This window comes from Lycium ferocissimum, chromosome 7 (genome assembly GCF_029784015.1).
Source record: "Lycium ferocissimum isolate CSIRO_LF1 chromosome 7, AGI_CSIRO_Lferr_CH_V1, whole genome shotgun sequence".
In the NCBI taxonomy this organism is placed as follows: Eukaryota; Viridiplantae; Streptophyta; class Magnoliopsida; order Solanales; family Solanaceae; genus Lycium; species Lycium ferocissimum.
In genome coordinates, this window is record NC_081348.1 from 20927520 (window position 1) to 20943236 (window position 15717).

The following is a 15717-nucleotide window of genomic DNA, read 5'->3' on the forward strand; positions in this document are numbered from 1 at the left end:
CAATTTTTTGAAGTGACCTTCCCCGACGCCCCCCCAAGATTTTTTTTTTGAAACGAACGGGTTACGGTTAAATGAGTTTGTTTTAATCAAGACAAGAACTATTATCCTAACACTGCTGGCGCCTAAACCGTTAATTTTAAATTGGATAATCAATTGAATTTGTAAGTGGATATAGATATGCTTTGTTCTTGACGTATGTTAGATAAAGGAAATAGAGATCGGAAGGCTCTCGAATGAAGCAGCCAAAAATGTAGACGTTTGTGGTAATGTATCATATGATTAGCAATAATTCTTGAGAGAAAAACGGCCTTCGTCGAATAACGAAAAGGAGAGTAAATATCTCGTATGCTTTTCTTACAAATGTTCTTGAAATATAAAGGACGGCCAACCCCCAGGAGGGGGATGTCCAATATTTATAAGTCGCATCCTCTGTCTGATGTAATGAGCCGAATAAAATAATAACAACAAGGACGGACCCGAACGGATTTGGTGGGATTAGGCCCGACGCGCCGTGCGACACACGGTTGGTAGCTGACCATGACAGGACACTACTGACGCGCGGCTCACGTGCAACGGCTGTACCGGACCAACGACCACCCGGACCAATGGTTATACCGGTCCGACGACCATACGGACCGAATGGCACCCTTGCTCAGCTCTGGTATAAGCGCTCCTCCGGTTCAGCTCCGGTATAAGCGCTCCTCCGGTTCAGCTCGAATGTCATCAGGCACGTTCCCATCTTCCTTGCCTCGGCCCTCACTTCATTGGTTTACGTTATGTCCGGTTTTCCCCGTATACACTTATGACTAGAGTAGCATATATCAATCATTGTTTTTGACCACTAATTCACAGATATGCTCTTTTATTATATATGTATAGTTAGTATTTGTTCAGTTGTAAAGTTTTCCCACCTTAACTGCTACGCTGTCGGAATTTAGATCCACCACGTGTCTCTCTTGATCACATTAGAAGGAAAAGTTGAGTTCCATGTCCAACATGAAAGTACTAGTAATTTGGAGAACCTTTCTAACAAAAACAAAATATATTTACATAATTATTATTTCAAATATCGTATTTCACCGTATAAAAAGACACCACGATGCATCGAAAATCTTTTACAGCGTGGATCAGCAGATTTTGAAATTTTCCTATTAGTCATGGATTGATGGAAAACTTTAAACAATACATACAGGATCATAAGTAAATCATTAGAGTTAATTAGGTTTCTACGCATATAAAATCAATACCTTATAACATAAGATTCGCATATAGCCCATAGAAATAAGAATTTATTAGATTAGAAAAATGAGCGTCTTTAATTGATAGCATATTTATGTACAATTATATTAAATATGTGATTCCACTAAATAGAGAATTTCTAACATTGATCTCTTTTCGTATTGATTATTAAATTTTCCTTTCTCAATTCCGTTGGCTCCGGGATATCAGGATGACAACCATTTATAGGTTCTCTAAGGAAATTCCAAGTTTCATATTTTCCCAGTCATTTAATGTTAGTGAAATTTTCATTTTTTTAATGTTTCACACTGTGGAAAAAGAAAAAAAAAGTTGGATTTTTATGTTCTTTTTCGTTTTCCGTTGTTAGGATAAGTAGTAAGGGTGGAAAACAATAGCATAGAGATGATGCACCGAATAACCAAAAAAAAGAGAGAAAAAGATACACCGAAAAGTGAAGGAAAAAAAGACAATCACCGAAAAAAATTGTAAATTCATTTTCAAGGGTAGGGTGAACGACAAGAAGGCCTACCTGCAAATCTGATTCTTTTAAATAAAATGAAATAAACTTTTACTAATTGTTTGTTGAGGAAAAAAATGGTTTGTCGAGGCACGTATGATGTCGACAACCTTTGACAAGCGGCATTTTAGTTCGTGCCATTTATAAATAACACCTTATTTTATGGGAAAAGGAAAAAACTGGAACATACTAATATTAGACAGAAACCACTTGCTTGGAAATATTAAGAACAAGGTACACATTAAATATTTTATTTAGTTTTCAGACTTAGAATATTATATCGTGCATCAGAAAATGAAGGAAAAGATGCCACTGCGGCTGACCTACCCTTACATGTTCCCAGTCATCAAGACTTTTAACAGCCTAACCAACTTGTATTTGGGGATTCATTAATTTAAGTTTTACAAGTCTCTTACCCAATTAAAGTTGAACACCTAAATTTGTTTTTATTAATTAGTAATTAGTCGACTCCTCAGTCTATGCGACCAAAAAATCATCCACACCACCTAGTAATGACCTAACATACTTCCTTGTCTATATATATGTACTAACACATGAATTATGTCCTTAATTAAGAACACAAAAGAAAAGAAGCATTTTGTTCTTGTTAGGCAAACAAGTTTCAATGGATCATAACACAAAGTAGTGCAAGATATACCCGACAAGCATCTTTAATTTTAGCTGGTCTTCGTTGCACTTTACTGGCGCACCAAACTTCCTTCTCCTTTGCTTCTGATTAAATAGTACTATTAGTCAACCAAAATGACTGTTTAGTTTGAATTTGGACACTAAGTTACTTAACACGTGATTCAGTTGATTGCTCTTCTCCGGCGTGGACGTATGTCTTATTAAATTAATCGAACCATTTATTTTCTGTTATTGTCATTAATTAAAGGCTTATCTTATTATTTTCATAAAATCTCAGCACCGTTCATAACAGACGATTAGTACTTTTCTCTTTAGGGGTGGCGGAGCACGTTAATTCATTTTCGTGCGTTGAAATGGAGAAGTTTATAGGGGAACTAATTAACTTATAGAATCTGACTAGATGAATCTCACCTAGGACTGAGTTTCCTAAGATATCTTCATACCCGGTATTTATCAAAACCAAGTTTGTATAAAGAGACAAATCATATATTGCTTAATTAGGTTTGTGTAAAACCAGGCGTAATAAGTTGTTTCCGTCAATCTAGATATTGACTCGAATTAGTAGTAATACACATAATTTTATTAACTTCTAAGGATCTTTTCCTTGTGGTATTGAAACAATTAATCCCAACATAAATCCGCAAAAGATTGGCCGCATAAGGAAAAAAAGTTATTGTCATGATTTAGTTGACGATATTAAATATAACATATGTGTACTAATGTGAGAATCTATAAATTATTTTATGCGATATGAAATGTGAAATAAGATTACGTCTACTAACTATGCGGGATTACATTATTTAAAGATAAAAATATTCTATTAAAATTAGTAATTATAATTGTATAACTATATTCTTAATGATTACGATATAATAATTTTTGTCATTATTAATCGCCTTATAAAAAATCTTTGCAGTATAATATTAATTCTCGAAACGTACTGATCATTATATAACATATGTGAAAACGTAAAAGAGAATGAGATAACCTCTAGGCTCTAGCTAAGCTATAATTAAGCGTTAATTAAAGGCAACGTATGGTTGGATATAATTAAGGATTTGATCATGAAAACAATCATTAGTTCTCGAATCAAATCCAACAATTAGCAGCAGAGAATACAAAACCCTACCCCAATAGATAGCACTTTGTTTTAATCGCATATTTCTGAAATCCTAGGGTTGGATGACGCCAAATGACTTAATTTAAGTGGAATCTGCCTCCAATCTCAAACTGAAATGTAAAGAGATAATCAGTACGAGTTGTTTCTTAATTCTTATTCCACATTTTGTATGAATTTTCCAGTATCAATTAAGCGCAAATATAAAATAAGACAATTTGAAAAAAAAAAAAAAAAAAAAAAAACTGTCTTTTAAAGCCTTCTGAGACAATTTTCCTTTTACTGATATATAAGGAAATTAAAGATCCGATTTGAGCGATGCTGATCTCCTAATAAAGTTGAAGATAAAGAATTAATCAAGCAGAAAGTGCATGGATGCTTAATCAGTGAGGTACTGTCCAAATATTGTAGCTGGATTAGCTTTTAGCATTCATACCACTTGGTAAACCACAATGCATGCAGATTCAGTGATAATCATCCAACAACTTGCGAATGTATTTTATAATTTGACCCATTATATAATATTCTGGGTAATGACTAGTGTGGATGCGAAGACCATACAATCAGTTAGAGGCACGAGATTTTCAATCATCCGAACCTCTAATTATCAAAAAATTATACTGTATAAATAAAATTAAACTAGTTTTTATATACTATAGTAGTAGATATTAATTCCCATTGACTCCTTCGCGTATTTATTTCATTATAATTTGAATCCCCTTAATAAAAAGTTCGTGGCTCGGCCACTATATATAATCATATATGGATGGAGGTATATATGGAAATCAAAGGTTCCCCAAAGCGGAAAGATTTTGGTTTCCAGAATCATCCAAAATCTAAGTGGCTGGTAAGAGTAGGACCCAAAATGCTGCTTTTGTAGAGAACTCCTACTTGTTGCGCTATTTTAGTTAAATCATAATTTAGTGGCAAATGTAGCTCCATCCAATTACAACTTGCGCAAACGCAGAGAACCAACAAAAGATTTTGATTAAATAGTTGAACTAAAAAAGCATAAAGAAAAGAAAAAAAAAAGGACCTCGGAAGTGAATCTGCATATATTCTTCAAACATATCATCCAATTCAAAGCTAAATATAATTTTAACTAATTAAGCACCTAAAAAAAGGGTCAAGGAGGGAATTCCAAGACTACGTTTCGAATCCTATATGGTGGTTTAATTCGATTGACTAATAGTGAAGTGGGTTAGGCAACAAAAACAGCTTGCGCACTCAAAGAAGGAAAAGTTTGTTATTTGCAATCATGCACTACTCATACTTTGCAAGATTAAGGTAATCTTAATCCGTGTTTAAGGTTCTTTTGACCCCATGTGGTTGCGCTCTTTTTTTTTTTTTTTTTTTTTTTTTTTTAATTTTTTATAATGAATAGTAGTATACACCAACTTTAGAGGCTGATGATAGATATCAAAAGTCCATGTACACCTCCTCATTTGCTTTTGATCCCAAAGCAACAACATAATAGGTTTACGCGGTTCACCCTTCGTATTATCATATATACACATGGAACAAATATAACTTCGCTAGCACGTTCTAGAATAATTAGTGTTACTTGTGGTTTTAGTTTTGTTCTCTCTGTTAGGCATTACCTTAAATAAATTGTATAGGTGGAACTTAGGAGTTTGATTTGGAGACGTTGGACATAGCTTATAATTACTCATATGAAGTTTCTTCCTCTATCTTTATCAAAAATTAAAAAACTTCTCATAGTGCTTGGTTGGAAGGCTATTTTGTAAAGTTGTGATTGAATTTAAATGTAATCATATGGTAGCGTGACTTATTTGTTTGGCCAAATATATTTAATCAGCACGAAATTAGGTGTAATTGAGGAGAAATGTTACTCTCTCTAGTTTTCAAAGGGGAAATGAGAATTGGTGGAAATTACATCGCGTATAATGAATTTTTATATTCTTTCTTAAGGAAGATTCTTTCACTTCAATTTCTTTCCTTTTCTCAAGTTTCTATTTTGAATGTGAAGCCAAATATGTGTTCCATCACAGGTGTTAGTACACTTCCTTATATTTTCCTTTTTTTTTTTAAATTCTTTTTCTTATTGGATATACAATTTTAGTGCTAGTACTTGCATATAAGTACACTAGTACTAGTAGTAATACTTTGTAAGTTGATGTTTTGATGATGGTAATGACTTGCTAGGCCAAACCCATCGACAGACACCTGTGGTCGTCCACTTCTTTCACTTGAGCACCTAAAGTCACCCTTGTTCCATTTAGACACTTGGAGTGGTCATTCCTATTCACTTAGACACTTTTTGCACCGTTATCGAGCAAACCAACACCCAAGGGGCGCCACCTCATTGCACATCCAACCAAAATTAAAAGCCCTAATTTTTAATGGTCAAAACTCCACGAATTTACAAATTAGTGAATTTATAATTAAAATGAGTTGGCACAATTTAATTGAGTTGACACAATTTAAATGAGCTGACACAATTTAATTGGCCACTTAATCCACATAGGAGATGACTGGTGTTAGTTTTGCTTCGATAACGGTGCAAAAAGTATCTAAGTGGAATAGGAATGGCCCACCTGAAGTGTCTAAATGGAACAAGGACTTAGGTCTTTCCCGAGTGAAAGAGTGAGCGACGCAGTGTTTGTCGATGGGTTTGGCCTTTTATTATCTTAAGTATATTGTAAATGTAATATGCGGAAGTGACCAATAAAGCAAGAAAGAGTTACATGAATAAATACTGTAAAGAAGATTATTAAGATTTAAAAATTGTACGAAATAACCATCTGAAAAAGGAAGGACCACTAATTGCAAACAATCATACACTTAATTAGGGCCTTTCTGGTCTGGTGTGCAGTACAAGTACTACAATATCTGCACAAAATCTTATACTCCTATTAAGTAGATAGTACTAATTAATATTTGGTGCAAGTTTAAGTAGCTATTCATGAACAGTCTCCAGGAAATTCCCCCCGAAATATGAAAGTATATATATATACTATAGAAGCTATGAAATGACGTGGATGCTATTTAAATTCCTTGCTTGTAAACAAACCATTTTAATAGTTAGTCATGATGATTAAATCACAGTATTTTATTTGAATAAAGGAAGAATCATATCTATGATAAACACCTCTAAGATTTGCAACCGAATTCATTGGATTAACCAGGAGATTTTGTTGATGACACTGTCACATATATATATGCCCTTCTGGCGGGAGTCAAATATTATTTTTTCCTGCTTTACCTTTTAATACTCCATGATTTTCATAATTTTGCTTTTAAATTATTTATAACCCAACAAGTCCATATCTCAGGCCGTCGACTCCTTTAGCTATCACTTATTTTAATGTTTAATTCATAATAATGAGTAAGCGCTAATGGGGCTTGTAGTGCTAAATTTTACTCTTCTTAGTGGATATCATTTTCTTGATTTAGCAATTCATGTTTCCCAGCATCAGGGGACATAAATGTCGTGTACACATTTGGGTTTTCAGAATTAAATTGAGGATTTCTCTTCTGGCACACTGGCGATAATTGATCAACACAAGTCAACTCTTTACAAGTTAGACATCTCCATAAGTATATACATATATATATATATTCCGTGCATAAATTCTTTTTACCCGATCTCACAATCTATTTAAATGTTAGTTATCATATCTATCAAATTATTCATTAATTTTTTATACTAAAGTTTATATATAATTACATTAATTATAAGCAATCTAAAGGTGTAAGTGTTGACCAGAGCTGAAATTGAATTTTGATGATGAACAAATAGTAATTGAACTAATCAGGTCCCTTGAAATTCTAAAGATATTGGTTGTGCTAATGAAATATGATCATAGGTGTACAAAAAAATATCAAAAAAATTAGACCAGATATCGAGAGAATCAGTTCCTCATAAGACTGTTTGATTACAGGCTGAAAATTGATTCCTTATGCAAGGTGGATTCCAGAAGATCTTATTTCATGGGCTGAAAACAGAATATTAATTAAGAGAATTCATGATCAACAAGAACACATTAATTATGTAATACCTGCATAAATAAGAACAAAACATGCGAAGTAGTATATTAAGGAAATACTCAAAATCCATTTAGAATTTGTTTTCCTCAGGAGGCAATCAAATCATTCTAGGGTTATGAGTTAGAACTGGACAAGGACTCGATTGACAATATTGAAGACTTACACTATTGTACACAGATATATCGAGATTTAGTCTCAAGAAATAATTATTGGTGAGTCAAAGCTTCTGAACTGAAAAACCTGATTGGATAAGTTTTTGTCTAGTTCTTAGTTATTGAGTCTATGATTCTTTGTTCTCGAGTTGTACCCTACTTTGCTATTAAGTAATTTGGTTTAGGTAGACTATTTTATTGAAGTTGCAGTGCTTTCTATATTAGAGTTTATAGTATTTGAAAGTAGTTGTTGTATTTGAGTATTGTGGGAGATAAGGTACTAGAGTTTAGTTCCTTATGTTATCGAGTTGTAACTTTAAATTTCTCTAGGAAGCTGTAGAGTTTTGAGTCAAATCCTACATGTTGTATATCGTGATTTTTACTTCTTTGAGCAAGAAGGGTTTTTTCATGTCAAATCATTGTGTTTTATGTTTATTGTTTCTAGTGTACTTGTATTTGTAGTTTTTGTTGAAGACCTTGATTCTTTAATAAATCGAAAAATCGAACATACAAAATCCACCCCCTCTTGTATATTAAGTTATCTTTAATATAACAATACGTAAATTTTATATTATTAGTATATAAAATTTAAACTCAAAGTTCTTTTAATGAAAATTTATTACATTAACTTTTCTATTGGCACAAGAGAAGCGGTAAGCGCGAGAAAGGCCTCAAGCTCACATACTCCCTAATCTTAGCTTGTAGACAAATATCAACCTTAGTCTAGTGATGATATCGTAATTACTCATTTACTCCCTACTTGAGAGGATATTAAATCTCTTTGGTTTCTTAACCAGGAAATAATGTGTTCCATTTTTTTTTTTTTTAACTTTAGTCATTCGTCTGAAAAAGGGTAGGTCCCATTAGTTCAGCTTCCCTGTGACGCTGCCAATATCAATGGACAGGGCTTTTCAATCTATGACGGGAATCAACACCGTTCGCCAAATCCTAACATATGTAGGCCTGAAGTAACGTTTGCTTTACGGGGTGGGCCCCTTTTGTGCTCGCAGTCATATAACTTCCCAACTATACTTCCATGAATCCACCATATACATCGCCGTTAAATGTCTAATAACACATGTTTGTCTCAACGTTAGCAGAAAATTCATTTAGCACCACACAATAAGGTAAATCTAAACAAGTTAGTATATACTCTACTAGAATATGATCCGTTAGTGTGAGAATTGAGATGTTGCCTTTTACGGGATTATATAATAGAGACTTGTACTAAATAAAAACAGATTCATAGTGTAAGGTGCTACGGCTAAACGTAACCTCACCGTAATTTCTTTGCCTTGAACATCCTAGTTCATAAAATTAAATTAGGACACCAATTTCCGAGGCATCTGAGGATAACTATCATTGCTAGTAGGCACCAGGCCAGGACATTTATACACACACAAGCATATGGTGGAAGTAAATGCAATGAAATAATGAAGGACAACACTGAGAAAAGAGTGAAGGAGTGCTATCAAAGGTTGCTCTACTAACGTAACGCGTGTAAAAATAAGTAGTCATAACCGCCAGAAGCTTGGGAAAACGGGGGAGAAGGAGTTGTCACCATCTTGTCGGATAAGGGTAAAGTTGGAAAAGTTTGCATGTTTAAACTGGAACGTGGCATTGCAACACCGATGGCTCAGGGGAGAGTAAGGAGGAGAGGTTATTTTGTACATATTCGGCCCACCAACACCAAGCAAACACTAGCACCAGTACACAACATTGATAATACCTGTGCTGTGTGCCTCGATCGGAGCTCCAGCTTGATATCTTATATAGATATATATATATATGGGCAGTGTCTGCGAGCCAGCCACTAAATGCACGACTGCAAACATCTGTTTACCTGCATGTATATGACGAAATGAGCCTCGCTTTGGCTGGGGGTTTCATGTTCATGTGCTTTCGTGATATAATGCCCCGACAACTTCACCCCACAATAAACACCCACACATCCTTTGGAGTTTGGTCTTTCTTGTCTTCTCATACTTTACTGCTCGTCTGCTCCAAGTTGATTATCCCACCAGATGCTGCTGCCCACCGTTTCACGCGCTCTCTTCCTTCCTCCTCCTGATTATAAACACTACAATTATTGTATGTACTGTGGAGTACGTACTGAATTTTACTAGCCCTATCTATATGTTCCATTTCTTAAACATTGACCAAATTACTGAAAAATAGCAAGTGATTGGGCTAGACGATATTTTTCGAGTATTATTCTTGTGTCTGGACCATTTCAATTTTTTTAAAACTAACTGTGCATCCAATTAAACACCGCCTATTAAATTCTGATAGAAGGAATAGTAATTTTACTTTATTTTAGTTTTAGAAAACAACAACATTGTTAATAGGTTAATTTGATAATTAAAAAAAAAAAAAAAAACTCAACATCAAAATAACATACTCCCTCAGTTTTAATTTATGCGAACCCATTTGACTTGACGGCTTTACGTTTAAGAAAGAGGAAAGATCTTTTTTTTAGCTCAAAATGTTTCAAAAATAAATTTCAATATTTGTGTGGGCGTAATCATTCATAAAGTGAATTTGTTTTCAAATTAGGAAAGAGGTCATTTATTTTGGCACGGACTAAAAAGGAAATAGGTTCACATAAATTGAAACAGAGGGAGTATTTATTAAGATTAAAAAGTGAAACACACAATCGGACTGAAAATATAATCACATTATAATTGCTTTGCGGATTCGTCACACAATTGTGAATGGTATATCCCGCAAATATGCTAGCACGTCTATCAGTATGCTTTCGGATTGAATTTTTTCTTTATGCTTCAGCCCAAGCTATTTTATTTCTTTAAATAACTGATCTCTAGCTACTTCCATTGTTGTATGCCGTTATAACAAACATACCAAGTCCGACGAAGTTGCTTCGAAAATTAACAAATATTAGATAATCATTTATCTGAAGTTTGCAACAATTAAATAGACAGAACCGATTAGTTATACCGTGGTTGCTATACTAATCAACTGGATCTGTGTAACTGCACTTGTTGATATGCAGTGTGATGCGCTCCAACAAATCCAAATCACACAATTAAGTAGCTTCAACCCTAATAATAACCAAATGATGGAATTGGAATTGAAAATTAGTCAATCAAAAGCTCGTGGAATAGACTAATTTGGTACTAACAAATTAAGCTCCCAATCATTTGATTAAGATTAAGAGGCCGCACAAATCAGAAATACTTTCGTTAAATATCCAAGAAAGTAACACAGAAATTAGATTTAAAAAATTGGAGGGGTTTATGGATCACTGCATAGTGCAGACACAGGGTGACCTCATGAGGAGATTGACCCATATACATAATTATTCCCAAGTCCCCCAATAACTGTTAACTTTATTAACCCCTGTTTGGATGGTGGTTTCCCGTACCATCACTATTTAATTAATCCTGTTTAGAAGGGTAGCACGCAATCTACTGTTATTGGAGCGTGCCTCACGCGCCTTCGTGTCTTGCTCTTTTTACTTACGTCATGCAATCGTATGTCAATCCAACCGTGTCAACATACAGCTTTTTAAAACTAATTCGGATAATTGTTTCTGTTTAGTTTTAATAATCGCACGTCAACAGAAAATTAAACTATTATGCGCTAATATGTACTACAGAAAACTATTATGCGCTAAAATGTACTGCAGAGTAAAATTAGTACTTCCCGTTTCAATTGAAGTGACATAATTTTTTATTTTTTATTTAATAAGATGATTTATAATACCATAAATATTACATAGTAATTTATTTAAAACTACAAAATTCGAAAGTGATTTTTTTGTTTCTTAGATTTAGTAATCAGCCAAACAGCGTAAATCGTAACGAGGGAGTAATCGAATGGTTCGTGTAATACGTCCTAATTATTCTGAGTAAATTCCCTAAAAGGTCACCCATGTATTGAGAATTGCCTACAAATATCACTTTTGTTTCATTTAGGACTAGAATATCACTCAGCTATCACTATTTTCCTCAAAACATACTCTAACTATCACTATTTTCCTCAAAATATACTAACACACAAAACTCTCCTTCTCTCCTAGTTAAAATGCCATGTCCCTTAAAATTTTATTTTTTAATAATAAATTTATTTATCTAATCAAATCCATTGAGCTTAACCCAATCCATGGTAATTTAATTCAAATCCATTTAACTCCTAGTTTTCTTGTTTTAGTCTGTATACTTTATTTTCAGTTAGTTTATTCATATTAGTAACTAATTAGCACAAATGAAAGTAAGTTATGATCGAGTATTTCCTTCTTTAGAAGGAAATATGATGCAATTCAAAGGATTTGCTTAAGTAAAAACATGGTATGCTTACATATGAAATTTCTTTTTTTCATGTTTTACTATTTTACGTTTTTATAAATTTGCACTAATTGGTTAGTGGCTACTAATTACTTCCTTTTAACTAATCTGTCCCCAATAAGAAAAGAAAAAAAGGTCAAGAAGAATAACACCAACAATTATGATGAGATACATAGGATCCCTCCATCGTTAACCAGAAATCTTGAGTTCAAATCAAGAAAATGAAAAAAAAAAAATTGGTAGGAAGAATTTTTCCCTTTAATGGTTATTATATGGTGCACCCGGATTAGTCGGGGGCTCAATTTGGATATTGGACATTGATATGCTAATTATCTAACATTTCCTTTTTTTTTTTTTTTTTTTTTTGGTTGTAACTTGAGTTAAATTTGATATCCCTAGTTATATAGCTGAGGTAGTCCAAAATTTCTACCCCTCAATATCAACAGCAGATTATGCATTTCTTGTTTTGTTAATTCACTCCTAGTAATTTGAGCTAAAATGAGCTGGTGAATCACGCCCTTCTATTGTCACAATTTTACCCATGGTAATTTGAATCGAAATTTTCTAATCAGGTTAAATGGGTATAAGATATGAGTTGATTGGTTAAATAGGTTTGTATTGAGTTGAGTTAAATAGATTTGATAAGTTAAACAAATTTATTATTTAAAAATAGAATTTATGTGACATGGCATGCCAACTAGGAGAGGATGAGGGTTTTGTGTGTTGAGTTTATTTTGTGAAAAATAGGTGATATTCTAGTCCTAAACAAAATAAAAATTATATTTATAGGTAATTTTTAAAACTTGGGTGACCTTTTAAGGAATTTACTCAGTTATGCCCTAGCATGTACCATTTCTCCCCTATATAAAGAAGCTAAAGTCTCTTCTTAAATGCCCCAGAACCAAATACAAACACCTTTCTCACTCTTGCTCTGTATCGCTCTCTTCTAGCTCTTGCAGTACTATACTCTGCCCATCATATAAAAATTTTCCTCCCAAGAACACACTGCAAATAAATAGAGAGAAAAATGAGAACGGACATAGAAAGCCTTTGGGTTTTTGCATTAGCTTCAAAATGCAAATCTTTCACCTCCATAAACTCCATATGCTTTGTTCTCTTTATTCTTCTACTCTGGCTAGTCATGAACATCATTTACTGGTCTCACCCTGGTGGCCCTGCTTGGGGAAAATATAAATGGAGGAAAAATCCTAGTTCAACTCCATCTCATAATAATAATAATAATAATAATAACAGTATTATACCAGGCCCTAGGGGATTTCCTCTTATAGGGAGTATGAACCTCATGGCTGGTCTAGCACACCGCAAAATAGCAGCGATGGCTCAATCTTGCCAAGCCAAGCGTCTCATGTCCTTGAGCCTAGGCGAAACACGAGTTATCTTTACGTGTAATCCAGACATAGCCAAAGAGATATTGAACAGTTCAGTTTTCGCTGATCGTCCCGTAAAAGAATCAGCTTACAGCCTAATGTTCAACAGAGCAATAGGTTTTGCTCCTTATGGGGTTTACTGGCGAACCCTTAGAAAAATTGCAGCTACACACTTATTCTGTCCCAAACAAATAAAATCCTCAGAAACCCAACGTGCCCAAATTGCCAAACAAATGATCAAAATGTTCCAATTAGGTGAACGGGACGTAATCCGAGTTAGGGATGTTCTGAAATTGGCTTCTTTAAACAACATGATGTGCTCTGTTTTTGGTCGTAAGTATATTCTTGATTCTTGTAACGCAGAAACAGATGAACTTGGGAAGTTGGTAGATGAAGGTTATGAGCTTTTGGGTATGCTTAATTGGGCTGATCACTTACCTTGGTTAGCTGAATTTGATCCACAAAAAATAAGGCTTAGGTGCTCTAGGTTGGTACCTAAAGTGAACAGGTTTGTTAGCAGGATCATCAACGAACATAGGGCTCAATCGGGTAGTGATGTTAACGGTGACTTTGTGCATGTGTTGCTCTCTCTTCAAGGTTCTGAAATATTATCAGACTCGGATATGATCGCCGTACTCTGGGTAAGCATTATGTTATAGCACAAAAATCATACAACCAAAACTAATTAGTTCAATTCTCCCTATGCATTTAGTTCTTTTCAAGCATCACTACAAAAAAATAGCTACTATTAGCTATGAAATCTATAGTTGATCTATCGCCGAATAGTGTGTAGCTAACAGAAAATAAAATTAGCAGGATTTCTTCTATTTAACGACAGAAGTTGTCTGTGGCTGATTCTTGTTATTTAGTGATATGTTAGCATAAAAGATATACTTGGATAGTTGGATTTACGTGTTATGCCCCAATGGTTTAAAAACCTTTTTCACAACCATGTTTACCATTTTGATGGAGTAGTTTACTAATTCAAACTATTTTATATATACTGACTGTGTGAACTTTTCGTTTTCTCGTAAATTTCTTTCTTTTTAACAGTTTTTAAAAATTCGATCATGCCATCCCCGCTTGTGGTAGAATATATTCAGGGTCAGTTTTTAGATTGCACAATGGCACTTGTTCTGAAAGCAACTACTTTTATATTTCCCTCCTTTCTTACGTGGAACTAGTCTCGCCTTTTCTTTTTCATTTAACTCCTTTTATTAATAATAGAAACAAATAGGATGGCGAATAAAATGGTAGCTTTATAAAGAATAAAAATAAGCTGTAGAAACTTTTCATCATTGCATTTGAGATCATTATCTTATCGTACTTGCACATACACGCGGGCATAAAATCAAATAGCACCAAAAATGCACTGACTTTTTTTTAATTCATAACGCACGTTTTAAAGATAAGAATTGACAATTGGAAATGAAAACTTGACGTAACCCTTTTTGTACTATGGTATTTGCAGGAAATGATATTTAGGGGGACTGATACTGTAGCAGTATTAATAGAGTGGATACTAGCAAGGATGGTGATTCATCCTCGAGTTCAGTCAAAGGTTCAAACGGAGGTAGATCAGATCGTGGGAGGATCACGAGCCGTGACAGAGTTCGATGCATCGAAGATGACATATCTACCTGCGGTAATAAAGGAAGTACTGAGGTTACATCCTCCAGGCCCACTACTCTCTTGGGCTCGTCTTGCAATAACCGATACAAAGGTGGATGGGTATCACGTGCCGGGTGGGACCACTGCCATGGTCAACATGTGGGCCATCACTAGAGATCCAGATGTTTGGGTGGATCCACTTGAATTCAAGCCCGAAAGGTTCATCAATGGTACAGAGTCTCTAGACTTCTCAGTTTTGGGATCTGATCTCAGGCTTGCACCATTTGGGTCAGGTAGAAGAACCTGTCCAGGCAAAAACTTGGGCTTGACTACAGTCACGTTTTGGGTCGCCTCGCTTTTACAAAAATTCCGTTTTGAGCACATTGATAATAACGGCCCTGTTGACTTATCTGAGGTACTGAGGCTCTCTTGTGAAATGGTCAACCCACTCAGTGTTAGGGTGAGACCAAGACATGTTCTTCACCAAACACCGATACCCAATAATTGCAATTAAAAACCTGAATATGAAAAAGAAAAAGGCAACACTGCAAGATAGGAGGCTTTTTTTTTTTTTTTTTAAACTTCTTTTTTCATTTCTCTGAAACCCCACCTCTATAAATGTCTAATGTTTTGTTTTATATTTGTATTTGATATTTAGAAAGTTCGATTGACTATGGATGTACAAAATGATATGTTTGAGTTAAATATAAGTTTCACATAAGATATA

At 34.3% G+C, this 15717-nt stretch overlaps 1 protein-coding gene across 1 annotated transcript; it reads left to right on the forward strand.

Moving 5' to 3' along the window:
* Positions 1-12889: 12889 nt before the first annotated feature.
* On the forward strand, positions 12890-15717 carry LOC132063732 (cytochrome P450 78A3-like). Its single transcript, XM_059456430.1, has 2 exons — positions 12890-14020; positions 14851-15717. Exons 1-2 carry the CDS (start codon positions 13019-13021, stop codon positions 15502-15504), a joined length of 1656 nt encoding a protein of 551 aa, XP_059312413.1. The 5' UTR covers positions 12890-13018; the 3' UTR covers positions 15505-15717.